This window comes from Larus michahellis, chromosome 6 (genome assembly GCF_964199755.1).
Source record: "Larus michahellis chromosome 6, bLarMic1.1, whole genome shotgun sequence".
Taxonomy (NCBI): domain Eukaryota; kingdom Metazoa; phylum Chordata; class Aves; order Charadriiformes; family Laridae; genus Larus; species Larus michahellis.
The window spans coordinates 17,538,581-17,558,566 of NC_133901.1; the positions used below are offsets into that span (position 1 = coordinate 17,538,581).

Here is a 19,986-nt window from a genome sequence, read left to right on the forward strand (position 1 = left end):
TTACTTTGTTTGATGCTTAAAAGAAACTCGGGCATGCAACACAGAAATAAAGCTCTATTTTTGTAAAGTGCTGGGGAACAACAGAAAAAAAACCAACCAAAAAGGAAATTCCTTGCAGCTCTAATTGTCATCTCAACACATGCATCCCCCTTTCATATGCTTGGGTTTGCTTACTATTATTCTTATCGCTGTTATTATTATTAATCCACCAAATCATCACACTCATACTAAACCATTGTTCACTAGGCAATTTTTGCTCGACAATATAATCCTCAAAGCTTCCATCAAATAAAGCGCAGATCTACCAGCCAACACTGCGACAGGCAATGGAGGGAGAGGGTGCAAGGTCGGCGGTTGCTCTGCATTAACCCCTGTGAGGGGCTGGATTTCAGAGGTCAGTGAGTGCTCTCAGTGTCAGCTATGTCAGGTCCCATTCAGACATTGGTCTGAGCAACCAGCATTGTAAGACTCTCTTGAAAATCCTGATTATCACCTTTTAAGGCAGCTGAAAATCAATTAATTTTGAACTTTTAAAGGAATGCCTTCGCTCTGGTCAACCCTGGCCACACAGTTACAATGCATTTTGCAGAGTCGCACTGCCTTTTCTTTCTATTCAGTGTAAAAGCACTTAATCTTGGTTATCAGCTCCCTGAAGGTCAGGCTTATTTCTTTAGATCTATTATTTACTGCTTGAGATTTCCAGTTCCACCTTTCTGGCTATTACAGCTTCTTTCCCCAACTCCTATTCTTTACACGATAACTCCATATGATGACTGTTGATAAAGTTAGGAGGACCATGATTCTAAATGTCTGACCTTCTTCAAAATCTGATAATGGATACAGTTTCTGAATCATAGGTCATCTCAATTTTGCCAATAAACCATTTATTTCCAGTGGCCTTCAGACCTTGAGGCTTACTGTGCACTGCAAAATGGATTCTTCAGGGAACAATAAAAGTAAGAGAGCCATCCTCTGCCTTCGCTTAGCACTTTAGGAGGGGTACTGTATTTTGGAGAGTGTGTTTGTCCACAACATCTTATGTGCCACAGTCTCCAAGACCTTCACAGTCTTAGTACTTAGAAAATGCAACACTTTCTGATGTTTGTATAAAGCTGAACATTATAAACGTCTAATGTGAGCTAATCTCCTTTTCATTTGCAATCTATATGGAAAAGACAAGAAAAATCCATGCCTCCTTAAATCCATCTACCGAGGGCTATCCAGTCACCTTTACTGTATTCTTCAACTTACAGCTCAAGGCATCGGGCCAAGTTTTACATCACTACCTCAAATGTTATGCTGCTGTGGTAAGACCCGATTACGCCATGCTTGTAAAAGCTGCGTCGGTGCCAAGGTACACAATTTGTTGGTATGAGTGCCTGCCGCCCTCCTGCAATGGCTGCGCTGAAATGGACTTCTCAAAATTACTTGGTCTGGCAAAAAACACTGCCAGAGGTACAATTCCTACTGAAGGCCAACATTTCACGCAACTATTGAGCAAGATGGAGAGGAAGGCCTGTCGAACACACATCCCCGGCTCGAACAGTGCTTGGAAAGTTAAGCAGTGACTGGATCCTGAGCAGGGGTTGAACCGAGCAGGTTTACTTACTGTCAAAGCTCCTGTACTGCGCTGTTAGGGTCGTCTGCACAGAGCGACCAGCCTCTTTCATCATGGCTTCAAATTCACTTCGGCTTTTGTTTGCAAAGTTCTCCTCCATCTCGCTGGTGCAGCAGGTATAGCCTTGTGGGCAGATTCGCAGGTGCTCCCCTAAAATGAGAGAAGATGTTGTTGAATGGCCAGGTCTGGAAAACGAAAGACTTCACCCCAAACCACCTCAGCATAAAAATATTCCATCTCCTTAGTAACCTGGATCTGCACCAGGCCGTACATGTTTACCCCTTAATTTGAGTTATCCTGCATTAGTATAGTGGTTGGTGTGAATACAGGTACCAATTTTCTCACTGCTGACCATGAGGGAAGGAAAAGTGAAGGAGATAAATGTTCATACGCAGCACAAGAAGGGAAATAGAAGTGTTTTCTGCTCAAAGTCTGCCCTAGAATCCATCTCTGCCTAGAATCCCAGAAGACATGGAAGTTTCTGATTAAATGACATATTAGTCGTCCTCATTCCACTTAACATGTATATTAGAACAACTGTTTGAAACTACTTTGCCAAGAAAAAAACGCGCCTCCAATGCGCTCCCCCCTGTCCCCAGCCAACCTCCCAGAAAAAAAAGCATTCCTGAGAAGGCATTTCCATAGCCAGAGAGGTGAGACTAGTGAGAAGGTTTCAAAAGACAGAGACGTTGCTGAATGTCAGTGGAATCTGGGTGACTAATTCCCCTCCACACATTTTGAAATCTGCCCATTTACTATTTTTTTCAATGAAAAATGTCCTTCCCAGCAAGAGACGACCACCCAAAAAAGGGTTGCTATGACAATCACTGATCGAATACACCCTTTGCTATAGGGAAGAACAGGAAAAGTAAGAGGACTCGGCAGTCAAAGTGAACAATTCTTCAGTATGGGAGCTGCTCCTGCCCTCTGCAATCCCTTTATACTGTGGAGCAGCAAGCGTTTGCATAGGCAGAGTCAGCAACATTTTAAAAATAATTGCTTAAGTTTTTATGAGTCCTTACAAACAAAGGCACATCCACCTGCAAACACACCCTGTGTTTCTCCTTACCCAGCAATAAGAATTCATTTCAATGAACTCAAACATCAGGGATATTTTTTTTTGTTAAGAATAAAAAAAACCTTGTTCCAAGCACGCACGGAGATAAACCAATTAAAAAGAAGTTACCATGCTTAACATAATTTGATTGGGATTGCCAAGGATTTTGCTGGCAGTTTTACAGGACTGCTGTCTTAACGTCATAGTTGAGCTGAAACATATATTTAAAATTGTGTTTTATCTTGTGTGTCTCAACAGCTTCAAATCCTGAACCTGCACAGTCCTCTACAGTTCCCCATTAAAGTCCTTCACTATTTCCAGCGTAGAGTAAATGGGTGCCTTTGGGTAAAGGGTCTTTGAAACCGGGCACATGTCCTACCCTTGTGAATGCCATGCCATTAGCAGCCTGACTAAGAGCAATCTTGACAGGCGTGCTCTGCAGTTGATGTATTTTAGGCAGAAGCCATTCAGGATGAGTTTGCATTTTGCTGGCCCTCACGTCCCTGCTCACAGATGCCTCTGGAGCAACCTCTGCAGGGCACCGGGGTGAGCCTGCCCTTGGAAAATGGGTTATCGTGTCATTTGCACCGACAGAGCAGCCTTCCTGCCTATGTGATGGGAACTGCTGGTCACCACCTTTCCTAAGAGAGTAACTCCTATCATCAGGAGTAAGACACAAGTCTTACCCCCAGCTGAGAGGCGCATCCCAGTCCCCATGAGTGCCCAGGGACCACCGTGCCATGCCGTCAAAGCAACAGCAATAGCAGCAACTTGCTTCAATATAAAAACTCGGAGTCAAATACAAACGTCACGTGGCTCAATGCTCACCATACCAAATGCAATTTAAGTCACAGGGCTTGCCTAAACCTTTCCTTCCTTCATAAACTAGATCGTTGCAGCTCATTCCCTGAGCTCGTTTCTGCAAAGCTGCATTTGTACCAGGAAGCGATGGTGAGGATCGCTGACATGTGACAGACAGGCAGAGCTATAATTTTTTTGACAAGACACAGCTTTGTTTCCTGTCATGGCAAATTAAAAACTTCCTTCTTGTCCAGCCTCTTCCATGTGATTTCTGCTGCCACATGATTTCTGACGAGGATCGAAGTTTTGCTGATAGCTGTTCTGCTGCGGTTATGCATCCTTCCATGCCATCCTTGGTGCCCTCAAGGACACCTGGGTTGGACTGCCTGGCCTCTTTGAAAGGCCTATAAACACAGAAATGGATCCCAAAGGATCCCGATGGTTCCCAAAGACTGCCTTTACCACCACCAGCTCAGTCGCTGATAAGTTTTGTAGATGAGGTCCTGCGAGCCCTTGCGTTTGATAGCACCCAAGAGCACGAGCAGTCCCCCCACTTTTCCATCCGCCGTTACCCACCAGGGCCTGCAGGTTCTGCCTAGGCCACGAACAACCCTTCACAAATCCCGTTTCGGTAAACCAAGATAAAGCAGCGGGAACCAACCTGTAAACCAAGATAAAGCAGCGGGAACCGACCCGCACAGGCTGTAGAAACCAAAGAAAGGGGAAAAGTGTGGGGATGGCCTCTGGGGAAGAACAGGGCCTGCCCCCAGGAGGAAGATGGAGGGGGAGGAAGAGCCCCGTGCTGCGCCCGAGCTCCCTGACCAACGGTGAGGAGCGGCAGAAGTGTGAGGCGCGCTAATTAAAATGTGACATGACCAGACAAAAACCCTGCACGCTCCCACCCCAGGCAAAGCAGAGGGAGCGTTCCAGCAGGATGGCCTCCGTCCAACACCTCCCTCTGCCATCAGAGCTCCAAACAGCCTCCGGCCAGCCGGCACCGCGGAACAGGGTGGGAAGCGACAGAGGGGAAAAAAGACAGAAAGCTAAAATTGCTTAATTTTAAACAACTTTGCGAATCGGATATAGAATTTTTTTAATCCTTGAGCTCAGAGCAGTTTCAATCCCTTTTGAAGCAACATTTATCTTCGCTTTCTGCAGGCATTTGTGTGGTACTCAACACCACAGCACTTTATCTCAGCGGGAAGCAAAGTTTTTATCATTTGTCTTTGTAATTCGAACTCAGTGCACACAAAACAGTCTTACAGCACTATGAAAATGCTTTGCTCTCTTTGCTTTTTAACCTGACCCACCCTGGAAACATTCCCTATTATTTTTTAACCTTTTTTTATTGACTCCAAAAGAAATGCACTCTAGACCACATTTTTCCTCTCCTTATATTTCAAAGTTCATTTGTTTGCTAACTTGCCGCTAAAGTTGCTGAAGCTGCGCTATAAATATCTCCGGGTTCACCTGGCAGGAGATTATCTGCAGATATCTATGGAGAGATAGAGGCGTTTTACGAGGAGTAAAGCTGCAAGACACAGTGTATGTTCCCCTCTCGGCTGCGGCGGCAGAGACGTTTCCCCTCGCACACCCCTGACACGCTGTTAACTGCCCGTTCCACAGCGCGTGCTCCAGCCCCTGGTTTCTGCAAAGCAGAACCCAACGCAGCAGCAAGCAGCGGGTTGCTCCAAACCTCCTTGAAGACAACAGATACGCTCACGGGGACTCAGGCCAGCTCTTGGTCATGCCCAAAGAGAATTACACTATCCCCTATGAGTCTGTAATTGAAACCCAGCCATCTCTCCCCAGCCCTTGACCAGCAACCCCCGCAGCAGAACATGGAGTGCCCACCGTGCATCCAACGGCTCAGCTAATACCATCCCTGTGCCGCCCTAAGCACTCCAGATTTAAGACACGTTTGTAAGTAAGAGAAGATGTGCTTTCAGATGCTCGGCTTCCCTTCAGAAAACTATCAGCTTGCCCAAGCCTTTGGCAGCCAAATTTTGCGTGCTTCAATCTGGATCTCCCTGGAAGAGGCGGCTCTCCTGCGCAGGCTGCCGAAATCGGGGAGGGATGTAACCCACCGACTTCACGGTCTCTTGGAAATGGAGACAGGGCGGAACATGCATGAAAAAAGCATCGAACAAGTATCTCATTTATGATTAACTGCCCTGGAGTGGAAAGGAATAGGCAGGAGGCTGATGACAAGAAAATATCACGCTGTCTGGCTACGGGCTTGGATCGTCCTTCAAATACCCTTTCAGCCGGCTGGGTTACCAGATCATTTTGGCTATCAAATTCATTACTGCATTTGAGAGTGCTGAATATTAAATCACTTGACCACTTTCCCCTCAGGGAGGGAGCCAGGCTGCTTTGTGGCAGGGTCCCCGCAGAGGGAATAGCCCTGTTCATAGCCACCACTGACATGAGCTGAGACGGGGCTCAGCTCCCTGCTTCTTCCCCTGTGAGCCACCGGCCTCCCGGCCCTGGCCCACGCAGGCTCCCCTCGGCCGTGGGCTGTGCCAAGAGCCAGTGCAAACCATGGCGTGTGGTGTAACACACCGGGGCATCAGGATTTCAGCTCACTGAGATCAGAAAAATGCTGTAGCTATTCACTGCTGCTGTGTGTCACCCCACCGTGAGACTCCCTGGCCACGAAAACCAGAGAAGGGCAGTCGCAGGCGTGTAAAATACAACACTGAGAGAAGAGTCCTTGGCTCCTTTAACCATGTAAATAGTGCTATTTCTATCCCTCTCACAGGACGCTGGAGATTGAATTCATTACAATGTTTGCAAAAGGTTTGGGGTTATTTGGATGTCAGAGTATCTAAATGCAAATTATTACAAAATAATTCCCAGAGGTTAATTTATTTCAGGCTGTGATAAATCCGTCAGGATTCTTCCCTCATATTTGTAACCCTGCTCCCACTCACTCTCCAGACTGCTCATCTCCAAAACCTCATCTCATGCTCCTAGACCAAAAATCGACCCAGTCCAGCCCCCCCACACCAAGACACCTACAGCCCAAACCCCCTCCTTGGGGCTTTCTGGGTGGACACGTCTCAGGCCACCAGGCTCGCTGAAGCCCCACGCTGCGGAGCCCCCCCTGTCACACACGGCAGGGACGCCAGGATGCAGCCCCTGGCTGGGTACCGCCACTGAGCATGAGAGCACCTGGCAGCTGAGGAGCTCCCATCCTCTCCTACTGTCCCTGGTAGGCACTGCCGGCTGTTGGCCTCTCCCTCTTCACACCTAAATCCCATCCAGGCTAATGAGCATCACAGCCAGGAACTGAGGACAAAACAGGCTAATTCAGACCATGGCTTTTTTTTTCTCTCTCTCTTCTTTTTTTTTTAACCAAGTCAAAGTGTCTGCAGCTGATGCAAAATGAGCTTGGAGGTGGTACAGATGTTAAAAATACATCTGGTAGTGCAGGTAGTTCAATGAAAGTAAATCCCTTTCCTTATGCCTCCCAGCTTTTCCTGCTTCAGGTATTCCTGTCCCCATCTCTCTTGAAATACATATCTTTAAAGAGAACATGATTTGGCGCATGCTGATAAGCAACTGACAGCACAGCCTGTAGCGCTAGTATGCCACGATGCTACCTTGAAACCCAATCTTGTCACAGATAACCCCTAGGGGTTAGCCAAAAAACATTCAGACAAGGAGACAGTCCTGGCTGACCCTCCCAGGAAGAGCTCTTCATGCCCTTCTCCTTCTAGATGCGCTGAGGAACATCAGCTGGGAAGCCACTTCCAAACACCTACGCCCCATAATGTTCATGTAGGGTGTCCGGGGGTACAGCTGGTCTCCCACAGTAGCTGCTAACATCAAAGTCAACCAGCCACCAGACTGCTCTATTAAGGAGTGTGCGAATCAGGAATATGCCCATATTGCAAAGGCAGGTGTTAGCTAAGCGCTGTGCAGCCTGTTTCTTTGATTTGCAGTCAGCTGTCGGCAAAATACGATATCTTCTATTTTCTGATTATGTATTAAGAGTACCAGCTTGTTTGGCTTCAGTTTGCACATAATGTCAGGGGAGTCATAGCAGGCCTGAATTTTAAGTATTGTAAGGCAAACCTTCAAACTTTGATCAAAATGCACTGAACCACGCTCTTCCCTGGTATTAGCAATACCACAGGACGAGGATGTGCGGGAGGGGGTAGGGGTAGGGGCTGGCCAAGAAATGAGGGGCAGAATATGGGCTAGTGGTCATGAAGAAGGGTTGTGCTCACGTGAAGTCTCCATTTTCCTGCACTTCCATACCAAGAAGCACTCTCAGGATAAGGAGTGGAGGTGGCAGGGTGCAGCTGGGAGCCTGGCCCCGCTGTGGACTCTGTGGATGTCTGGGATGAGCCAAACTGGGACCTGACACAGCAAATGGGGGGAGGAGAGCCAGAGAGAAGCCATCTGCTTCACCAGCACCCTGCAGGAACCCCTCGTGGACCTCAGCACGTGCTACATGGCAGGACACAGGTTAACCTCAGCCAGCCCAGGGCCACCGCAGAGCAGTGTCACAGCTCCCGGTGAGGGCTGTGAGGAAGAGGCAGGCGCCGTCTCGCCTGCTGCATCCACACCAGCCTCCCCACGCACATCGCTGCTGCCTCCCGGCCCCAGTAAGATGAGAGGGATTTGGCTCCAGCACAACCGATTCCTGTATCTCTTTGCTGCTGCTGAGGGAGTAGCTGGGTGTCTCAAGGGACTGAAAACAAGGGCATGAAGTCTTTTCAAGCTGCACGCCACAGGTCTGAATTTGTCCTGTGTCAGCAGCTTGTATAATGCCTTACCATCTGACAGCTGATCAAATAGCTTGTGCTATCTGAGATGAACGAATGTTTCCGTTGAAGATAAAGAAAACAAGCGCTACGTTCCACATCAGTGATAAAAACAGCAAACTGGAAAAAAAAAAATCTAGAGAATATGCTTATCCTGTTAAAGCAATGCACGCATTTAAGACGAGACAACAGCAAAACATTAAACGCTTGTTCCCACAGCTCATCATTCAGACCAGGATTATACCAACAGAAGTGTTGGTATACCAAGACCAGATAATCCATGAGATTTGCTCTTTCCACTCCTTACCTTTTTATTCCTACCAGGATTTAGTAAACTATCAAAACACTGTTAACCAAATAAGACGACTTAATCTGGCTACTGCGTGGAGCTGGCTCCCTACCAGGTTAGCACTGCTCCGTGACTGCATTACTGTGGAACTCTGACACAGTGCAGAGATACAGGTATTCCCAAGAAACACCACAACTGGCATCCTCGGAGCAAAAAACCACTGATGGGTGGGAGGGTTTTGGGACTGCCATGTTTCCTACGGAGCCTGGCTCCCAGGGAGCTGGGCAGGAGGGTGCAGGGGATGCTGAACAGGAATTTCCTCTATATTTGCTCTGTTCCTGTGTGGAAATACTTCGGGCTCCGAGGCTGTCAGCTCAGTGTCACACTCACACGCTGGTAGTGTGGTATCAATTTGTTTAATCCTAGACCTTGATGTCAGAGGAATTTATAAGGCAAGCAAACATAGGCAAAAAAAGTTAATTAACAGAGGAGAAAGAGCCACCTCCATGTCCCGGAAAAATATTAAGTACAGAGTAGATAAGACAGCCTTCAGAAATGGCAGTTGGAAAATCCTAATGTCATCTGTGTATGTTACAGTGGCAAACTGCCCAAAGGAAAGGAACAGAGAAAATGTCACAAATGCTGACAACAGACTTGATTCTTACTGAAAAGAACGGCATAAAAGCACTTCACCCAAGCATTGCTCCTTTGGGTTTGGGGAGAGTCTTTCTGAATGAATCCACAGCTCCAGAACACCCCTTCCCATCACTCTGCTCCCCAGTTTCTCACTCCGGACCTGGACATGCCCTTAGCTACATGGGCCTGGCTCTCCCCCCGACTCCGACCTGTGCACATCCAGCAGGGATAAGCACAGGGTGCAATGATCCAAGCCTGTGTTTAAGGACAAAGTAGGAATCGCTTTATAATTTGCAGTAGAAAATGTCTTTTTCAGCAGTTTGAGAGAGGAATGAAGGAACGAGGGCCAAATCCACACGTACCACAAGCAACGAGGGACCTCCTATCTAGCAGAACTGACTCAACACACCAAAACCCAACGCTCCCCAGATCCTCTTCTGGGCACTGGCGCCACCGTTAGGGAGTTTCTGAGCTCCTGGTCTCTGCTCCCGGAAAGGAGATGATCCATTTTGAAAGGCTTCAAAGGGGAGCCAGGACATGGTCCACAGTTAGCACTTTCCAAATAAATCAATCTTGAAAGAAACCTTCAGTTCAGACCAGACCAGTTGCAAGGATCATGGAGAAACGCACAGGGAGTTCACTGTTACGCTCTTTCCCTTTCTCTGAAAAACTGAAAACACTTAAAAAGAATCTTAGACAAGGGAAGAATTATCTTGTCTCTTCACATAACACTTGTGGGGACGTATTGAAGTTGTGTGTCGTAATCCATCACTATCAACCTCTTTCAGAGTTGTCCTGAGCACATCAGCTTCTCACCAGATGTTTTGGTGTTTTATTTTTTTTTCTCCTTCTTGGAACAAAGACTCTTTTTATCCTCAGTTTGCTGCTATCTAAAATAAGATCAAGCTGGAAACCTATCACTCTTATCAGATGCGGCTTCATTGGAGGCTTCATAAGAAAATAAATATGTTATTACACAAGAGGCAAAGCAATTCATTAAGCAGAACCTTTTTCAATTTCTTCGCAGAAAAATATCTACTGGAGAAACTGGCAGCCCTTCCCCATGTCCTGGCAGCTTGCTGCCAGAAGGGTCAGACTACAAAAGGAATCTCAATAGTAAACTGAAGATTAAAGATGCAGTTTCTACTAAAAGCTTTAAGGGGTGATGGATTTTGGTTTCCATTAAAAAAAAAAAAAAAAAGTTTTGGGGCAACAATTCATATAAACATGACAGGAACATGAGGAAGGGTTTGGTCGAAAACAAAAGGCTCCTCCAGTTCCCCTGTCGAAGCCCTGCAAAGAAAATGGTGATACTGCACTTCAGGTTATTTTGGGATAAAGAGACTAACAAGCTTCAGCGAGGCTGTGAGACTGTTGCCTGAGAACAGGGAGTGCTCATAGCCAGCCCCAATCATTTCATTGCAAAGAACAAACCTGGATTCACCTCTCATGGAGAAGGAAGCATTTAGAGAACATTTCCTTCTAACCCCAGCAATGCTGCTCAAGCAGCTGGTGTGAAGATGATGAAAGTCATCTTCCCGGGCTTCAGACACATGCTCAACACCGGGTTCCTGGTCCCCTCTATTTCTTACTCCTCTGCCACCCTCGCAGGATGCTGTGATGAGCAGGACATACTGCAGCAGAGGAGGAGGAGGATGGGCATGATGTCCAAGTGGGCTACCATGGCTCCCCACCTTGAGGAGCCACACTCCTGGTTGCTGGCTCGCCCAAGCGAGGACCTCCCGCTGCTTCCTCCCACTGACCAGAGCTATGGACCCTGTTGGTAGCACTGGGGTGTGGGGGGGCAGCTCATTCCCATCCTGCAGGAGGATGTGTGCGTCCAAGAAGGATCTTGCCTTCTCGCAATGAAAATCTCCCAAGGGAAAACAAATGAACTAAAAACCCCTGACCGCTCTGTCTGCTGGTAAGAATGAAAACGACTCCTGAGTTTGCAAAAAAACTTGTCTTTAAATAGTTATTAAACAAACTAAGTTCTTGGGTCTGAATCTGCTTCTGAGAGTTCACAAAGTGCCTATGCCTAAAAATTTAAGAAATTAGGTTTAATGATACTCATTAATCTTAAATTCCATAAACGTGCATACACCTTTCAAAATTAAAAATAAAAAGATGCATGTAATGAATTGCCTGAACCTCACAAATTCAAGATCACCCTTTTTTAAATTTTTGTAAAAATTTAAGAGACTTCACTTATGCAGAGTTGTTGGCTTGTGCCATAAATTAGGAGTGCTTATACCTTCTCTAAACCTCTTTGCTGTATGTGTTGGCAGGGATGTGGGAAGGTGCAGGATTGGAGGGGCAAGTTCTGGTTGCTGTGGGCTTTTTCATTTTGCAACTTGAAGCTTTTGTCAGCCCCAGAAATGCTTGGTTCTTCTTCAGCTATTGCTTTGCTTTATTTGTCTCAAGTTTTGGCCAGCAGCGCAAGTGCTGAACAACTGTGGAGCCCTTTCCTACAATTTGAGCCACCATGAAAGGAAGCAGCAAATACAGGGTCATCTTGTGGGAACATGAAATTGCAGACTTCCAGTTCCACAAAGCTGATGCGCTGATGTAGAACTTGGACGGGCGAGTACCAGCATCAAGGCTGGAGTCTGCAGAAACCTCTGGCCACTGCATGCGAGAGATCTGCAGCAGAAGGAATTCAATATGCTGCCTTTCACGTCTGGCTGCAGAAGCACGTAGGTGAAACTGTGCCATCGCTCTTTCTTTTTATACCTCTATCTCATCTTCCAAAAGCAGATTACAGAAAGCTGCCTGAAACCCAAAGATGCAACAAATATCCATAAGGAGCTCCTCTTCTACCCTTAAAATTAATCCAGGGGTATGAGGAGATGAGGGCACCACTCTGGTCCTTCACAAGCCTTCCATGAAAAGATTTCTATTTCCACAAGAGCCAAATCATCACCTTTCAACACCACACAGAGGGGTGACCCAGAGGACCAGGTTTAAACTGGGATGAACATTTAAAACTCCAACGCCCTGCTAGATCTCAGCGTGGCTCATAGTGCATATGCCCAAAATTTTACCAGAGAAATTTATTTTAGGCAACTTCTGTTTGAAAACTTAATGGGAGTGTAGCTGTTCTCCCCTGAGCGTCAGCAACAGATGACTAAGAAATGTTGCCAGTATCTGTCTTTCAGTGAGATTAGTGTTGGGTTTGTGTGGTATCCTATTTATAACTTTGACAAACAGCTCACCCAATCATTTCATACTTAATCATAGCTGTCTGCCCGGCTCCCTTCAGAGAAAAGCTTTTCAAAAAATACGTGCCAACATAATACGAACAAAAGGAAGCAAACCACAGTCAAGAAAAAAGAAACCTTGCTCCCAAACCCAGCAACTAGCAAAAGCTCATGAGCTACACAGAAACCAGGTCTTGGTAGATCAGAAGGCATAATTAGAGCGCCATTATTCATGGGACTGCATAGCTATAGTTAGTCAGTGTTTCCACTGTAAACCCCTATTTTCATAGAGGTTTGCAGCTCAGCTGCAAGGAATTAGTCCATGATGAAATTTAGCAGTAGAAATTTTAGAGCACGGATCGGTTTTTTTAAACCATTTAAGGATTTTTTTCTTTCCCCACTTTCAATTCCCCTCTTACTTCTGAGGCTGTAGCAGTACTCATAAAAGAAAAGAAACACACTTCTGTGTGTTGTTTGATGTTTGGCTTCTGTGCATGTCTCTGTGTGATAAATGGGACCAAAAATATCAATTTAGTGGGGATTTTCAAATACAGAATTCTCAAGAATGTGAAGTTGTGATTCCCACAACAATTACAACGCAACTGTTCCTTGGATGCATTCATAAATATTGCTGTCTATGGTGTTAATTGCTATGCATTAAGGGGCCTTTACATCCAGAGTAAACCCTGTATATTCATCTAGTGCCAAAGATGGGTTTACATTTCGTGGGATAGAGCTGTTAGATTTCTTTACATCTTTCTTTGAAATAACATTTTCCAGGGATTATAAGAGACTACTTTCTGCTGGACTCGCCCCCAAGCCCTGCATTTGCCCGGCTGCTCCTTCCCCACCTGCCTGACTCTTCCATTAGGGCTCACATTCCAGCACGTGCACAGGCATGGTTGGGACCACTAAAGAGGAAGCAGGAGGAAGGGGAAGGGACAGGAGAAATACCTCAATAGGACATTTTATCCCAGACAATATTAAGAGCCTTTCACAACATTTTCAACCACTCAAGAAAAACAGACTGTTGCTGGCATTCGTAAGAACACTGGAAGAATGCGTTTGCTCTTTTCCAACTAGCTCTGGCTGAAGCATCCTAGAGATTCGGCGTCCCCAGATATGGATGAGATTTACTTTCACACATATGGACCACACAGCTAGCAAGGCACAGCAGTCTCTGGGCACGACGGCTGGCTGTCACCGCATGCCACAAGCAGCACACATCAGAAGGCAACAGCTTCAAGTGCCGTCCCAGCTCAGAGTGGCGGAGTAGAACAGTTAGCCAGCTTGAAAAAAAAGCGTAGAACTGTGAGCTTGAAGACTTACAACCCTCAGTCTGGAACTGGATCATTGTGAATGGTCTGAGCGTTCATACCAATATCTTTGGTACACGGGTTTTTAAAGAACAGACTGGTTTATCCAGGCAATTTGATTTTCTAGTGAAACAGATGCCACCATGTAGCACTGCCATGCTTCACACCTTGTATTCCTGGACCTTGATGTTGGCATATGGGAAATCGGGCCACCTCTGAGCTTCTAACATCTTGCAATGTTCATGCCTTCCTTGGAGCTCCCCACCCTGGCACTAATGAGCTTCCCCTCGGACAGCTGGGATACACCACCACCTTGACCGCTATGATTTGTGAAAACCACAAAAGACAAACGCTCCTTTTAGAGTGAAAGTACTTATCTCTACTACAAATTGTAGCAACCACAGTATTTATGTTGCAGGGAGGAGCGGAACTCCTGCCACATCTTAAAAACAGCACAAAGCAGAATTCCTAGATAAACCACTTGAATCTGCTTTTCAAGGTGGTAGTTAGGAATTAAGAGGCAAATGAACTCAGTAAAATTACTCATGTACCTTCAATCATTTACAGGAATGTTAGCAAGATCTTGGCTTCAGAGGGCTGGATCAGGCTTTCCCACTGCAACCATTATTAACCTGACATAACATGTTCACAGAGTAAGAGATGATAACGATGCTGTAAGTGGTCTCCACAGAGTATGGTTATGATTAGGGAATATCTTAGAGAAACTGTCATTCATTAAGCACTCAGCTAAATGCATAAAGTGGGTGAAGGAAAAGTTCTGCAATTTCAGGAATTTATAACTTGAAAAAGGTCCGTTCTTGACATTTTAGTTATTGGGTCTTCTTCATTTGCGTGTTGCTAAGAAGGGGCAGATTCAGTTTAAATGCAAATTGCACAATTTTTTCTTCACCTCTGTTCCCCTGAATGTAAGCATTCTGTCTTCTGCAGTCACCTTAAAAGACATCATTGGCCAGTCAGTAAAAGATGCAACTTTTAAAACATGAATTTAGTTCCAGTGCTGCGTATCCGAGTGAGTATATTGTTCCCACCTGGGAAAATCCGTAGTGCTTCAAAGTGCATCTCATACATCAGGTCCCAGGTACTTAACTAGGTGTCAAGGCAGAATCCCAGTCAACATGGCAAGCTCTCCTTTTGATCCCTCTGTTCTCTGAGCTCACCGAGATGCTTTTGCTCTTGAATAATCACATTCTTTGCACATCACAGCACAATAATGCTGCCACCAAATTTTTCTTTCTTGTCTCAGCAAGAAAGAAGGGACCATTCCCAGGATTCAGAAAACAGTTTTAGCAAGTCTGCAAGTCAACTCCACTCCCAGATTCAGGTAAGCCAGTCGGAAGCGCTGTCGGCACTCTTAAAGATGTGATACACTACCTCCACACATTCACCACTCTGGCCACTATTAGCACAAATCATGAATGTAATTCAAAAGCACTTTCTCTTTTTGCAAGATCTTAGGAAAAAAATTAATACCAGTCCGACCAGTAAGTAAATGACACTGACTACCACCAGGATCAACATGTTTTTCAGCAACGCCTTGCTGCATTCTTTCCCCTGGCCCTCCCCACCTCTTGGCTTGTTTCTGAACTACTGACATAAACCCAAGTACCCACAGAGAAGCAAAGGCTCCCAGAGCAGACGACTGGGATGTTCTGCAGAGCAATGATACCTGTGTGCAGGCTGCTTGCCTCCTATCAGCTAACTATGCGGCCTTTACTGAGCAATTTGGTAGGAGACTGGAGAGGATACGCTCCTCTGAGCACCCATGGAAGTAAACACCGCGCAGTTCTCTTGGTTTTGGTGTTTATAAGCACGTCATGTTCCAGCCTTCAGGCTTCCCCAGGGTACTGCTGAGGGACTGCTCCTCTCCTGCCGTATGTGCTCACACAGCTTGATGCCAGTCACGGTGAGCCTCAGTGAAACTGCACCGGAGAAAATCCATGTGGAAATCTCACGGGAACAGGTGTTGTCCCTGGGGATGCTTAGAAACAGGCTGGGCAAACAGCTCTAAATAGACCCTACTGAGCAACTCTTATTTGCTGTATTCGCTGAGACCACATGGTCTCAGAGGACTTTTTCATCCTCCATTTCCCAAGATGTTATGACCTGTCCATCTCCCTGGCTGGGGCGTCAGGCACTGGTAGAGACTGTAAGCGAGGTTCTTGCACCTCATCTGGGAATCAGGACAACACATTCATCAGGATGCGAGAGTGACAGTGAAGCATGCTTATCCAGCATCAGAAATAAGAGGGTGCAACAAGATCTGCACCTTTAATTGCATCCTCATTCCTTGTGACAGCTGAAAAACCTTTAATTAATACGCTTCACACACTGTCTATTTTTGATCCACTTCAAATTCCAACCACCAGCAGAGTATGTTCATCCCATTCCTACTGAGGGCCCCCCTGAGATTTGTGATGTCCATCACTCAGCCTCACTGGAGCAGGAAGACAGCAACAGACACCTCTCCCCCTTCCCTCCTTTCTGAGTAGGACTTGCTTCCTCAGCAATCCAGACTGCCCTTCCCTCCCGTGGCACTTAACCCTTTAATAAACCCTGTCTTCTACCCGTCTGTCAGTCCCTGTCTCTGAAATTTGACCATGAGACTTCTCTGTTACATTTTAAAAAAGTACATTGCTTGTCTCTTGTAATCAGCAATTCTGTACATCCTCGCACACGTACAGCTCATCAGCTGCCGACCATAGTGCATCACTGCAGGGAGGACACCACGTGGCTGACCGGCAGCTCCACTGTCATCTCTCCTGTTCATTCGCAGGCTCTTCTCACCGACACAGACTGTCCACTCACTCCATCTCCTTCTTCCTCTTCTTTGACCCCTTCTCCTCCACCCCGATCCTGTGCTTCCCAGCATTAGTGCCAAGTAGGCAAGCAAAGCTGGAGTGGCAGTGCAGCAGCCACGCTCTCAACTCCACAGCTCACTCTGAGCCAAAACCTTTGACTTCCTCAAAGTTCCACTTCCCTCATAGCACGTGTCAATCACCTGGCTTGCCATGGACGTGAAGGAAATATCCGTGCTTCTATCCCAGAATGACCTTCCACTGACAACTGGCTCCTCCCTCCGCTTACAGAGTTCTGCATTGGCCTTAATAAGATATTTATTAGGGTGCACAAATAACAAAACCTGCCCTTTGATCAGCGGTTGCCTTAAGCCAGCAGAGACACTGAGCTACTGACTTCTGAGGCAGCATCTGACAAGGGGAGGAAATGGGAACGGATCAGATCTTCTTGCAGAGGAGCTGCTGTTAGAAACCTGGCTCTGTTTGAACGTGATGCAAAGCACTTGTAACTTCAGGTTGTTGCCCACCCGAGGCCTGAAGCTGCTCCTGCTGAAGTCGCTGGTAAAACTCCCGCTGACTTCAAAGGCAGAGGGACTGGACCCCTAGTGCTTTCAACTCTTGTAACCTACCCGTGTGTTTAACAGCGGGTTAGCCAAATTGGGAAGAGCTTTCATATCCATCAGCTCTTTTCTGAACAGCAGAGAGAGGTTTGTCTCTGCTGTTTGAGCAAAGCCTGTTGCTCAATTACTTTAATCACAACCACTATACAGCAATTCGTTCTGATGTCGGGAGCTTGAACAAAGTGCTGCTTTTCAGAAGTGAATTGTGTTGAAAGTAAGATGCTTTATAGATGCCACGGGCCTGAACCAACAGTTCCTCCAAGGTGGACCCTGTGCCAAATGGTCAACTAGTTCCTAGCTATGACCCTTTAGACTCTGTAATTAAAGATACCGGCAAAGATGAGCTTCCTTCACAAGTCCTGGAAGTATTCTGATTCCATGCTTTTGCCTGCCAAAAGATGTGGACTTCCTAAACGGATTTTAGTGTTTGTTTTTTTCTCCATCCTGAAATGCGATAGTTCAATAAAGGGATCCAAGGATCTGTCATGTTTTCAATTGGGATAGAGTTAACTTTTTTATTAGCAGCCTATAGTACACAGTGCTACGTTTTGGATTTGGGATGAGAAATACTTTTGATAGCACACTGGTGTTTTTAGTTGTTGCTAAGCTCTCAAGGCCTTTTCTGCTCCTCACACCACCCTGCCAGCGAACAGACTGGGGGGCGCACAAGAAGTTGGGAGGAGACAGAGCTGGGACAGCTGACCAAAGGACTATTCCATACCACATGATGTCATGCTCAGTATATAAAGCTGGGGGAAGAAGGAGGAAGGGGGGAACGTTCGGAGTTACAATGTTTGTCTTCCCAAGTAACCATCATGTGTGATGGAGCCCTGCTTTCCTGGGGATGGCCGAACACCTGCCTGCCCAGGGGAAGCATGAATTAATTCCTTGTTTTGCTTTGCCTGCATGTGTGGCTTTTACTTTACTTATTAAACTGTCTCTACCTCAACCCACAAGTTTTTTTTCTCACTTGTATTCTTCGGATTCTCTCCTCCATCCAAACTGGGGGCAGTGAGTGAGCAGGTGCATGGTTCTAGCTGACGGCTGGGGTTAAACCACACCGCGATCACAAGAACAAGATAGCGTATGCTTCCTGAGGCAGTTCAAAGCTACCAAGATTTTGCATGAAAACAAAAATAGTAAAACGCAGTTTAAGGACAGGAAACTGATCTCAAAGCCTTACCGCTCTCTAAAATGGGCAATTTTCAATGTGTCCCTTACTCACATTATCCCCTTTAATTCCTAGCGAATTCCACTTTCATCGCTGATTTGTATTCAGAGAAGCCACACGGAGCAGCCTGCAATGCAGCAGCAGCACTGTACTTTTCAGGACTGTTGTCATTTTGGGATATCCTACTCCTTCCCCCTTCCCCGGATGCTTTACTCCCCCCCCTGCCCCCGAAACCCCCAACACCACTAATCCAATTCTGATGGATCTCTGTTGTCTGTGGAAGACTCTCTACTATGCTCAGATACTCATCTGACCAAACGGAGAGCAGGAAAGAAATTCAGATATGTTTTCTCTAAAATCACAATGTACCATCAAGCACCAGCCCGGGATGCTCCTGAGCACAGTGAGCAGAAAAACTGAGTCCAAAGAGCACTTGCCTATTCCATCTCTGTGACGCAGCACTGAACCCAACCCCAGCTCCCCTTTCCATTCGCTTCCTTAGCTCCCTTCAAACAACCCCTCGCTCTGCTCATGGCACTGGGTTGTGGCTCCCTTTCCAGCAGGAATCCTCTCCCCTCCCAACAGGGCTGAGATTCGACGCCAAAGGGGTGGCTTTGCCTTAAGAAGGAATTAATGCATGTCGTTTTTTCACTCTGACTTCATCATAGAATCATAGAGTGTGTTGGGTTGGAAGGGACCTTTAAAAGCCATCTAGTCCAACCCCCCTGCAGTAAGCAGGGACATCTTCAACTACATCAGGTTGCTCAGAGCCCCATCAAGCCTGGCCTTGAATGTCTCCAGGGATGGGGCCTCCACCACCTCTCTGGGCAACCTGGGCCAGTGTCTCACCACCCTCAGTGTAAAGAACTTCTTCCTAACGTCTCATCTAAACCTGCCCTGCTCTGGTTTAAAACCATTGCCCCTCGTCCTATCGCTACATGCCCTTGCAAACAGCCCCTCCCCAGCCTTCTTATAAGCCCCATCCATTCAAACTTCTTTGCCATCATCTGTCCTTTTTTCTTGTCTCATAGATAAGAAGCTTGACAAGGGCACACTAGCAGCTTCAACTACCTGAATGCAACTCTGAGGTTGCTTGCTTAGCATGAAGAAATAAACCCCATCAGCTGCACTGCCATGAATTCATTGTCTCTGCAAGGCAGAATGGGCACCCCTGTGGTGTTTCTTAAAAAGAAAACGAACTTCTCCTAAGAAAGCTCAGTATCTCAGAAAAAGAAACATTTAATGGAGTGGCCTTACTTAAAGGGCACGCTGCACTGAGGCTCACAAACAAGTGGTTTATAATAATAAATTGTGCTTATCTTCACAAAATCACCAACGCAAAGGCACTGTTTATCTCAGGAAACGTCAGCTCAGCAGTGCTACGTACCCGCAGCCCCAGGCAGGCTCGGGAAAGCCCCCAAAGTGTACTGCTGCCTGCTGGCATCCAAACTGCAGACCACCATCTCCTCAGGAGAGATGAATTATGCTGGTAAAGGACTTTGGCACCTTGTCCATCTTCGATGTGCACAGCAAAATGGCTGGAAAATATGGTCAAGGACCAGGATCACAAAAAACCCACCGCATCCCCTGAAACAGCTCATTCACAGCCACCTACCGCTGCGCTGAGCTGGGTGTCAGCATGCCCACCCATCCACATGCAACACACTTCTGCACCAACGCGGGC

At 46.5% G+C, this 19,986-nt stretch overlaps 1 protein-coding gene across 1 annotated transcript in view; it reads right to left on the reverse strand.

Annotated features, from left to right (window-relative positions):
• GPC1 (glypican 1) overlaps nt 1-19,986 on the reverse strand; it is a 216,760-nt gene that overhangs the window by 107,452 nt on the left and 89,322 nt on the right. The window contains exon 2 of the mRNA XM_074591440.1: nt 1,610-1,768. Within this exon, the coding sequence (XP_074447541.1) occupies nt 1,610-1,768 (159 nt within the window). The remainder of the gene's footprint in view (nt 1-1,609; nt 1,769-19,986) is intronic.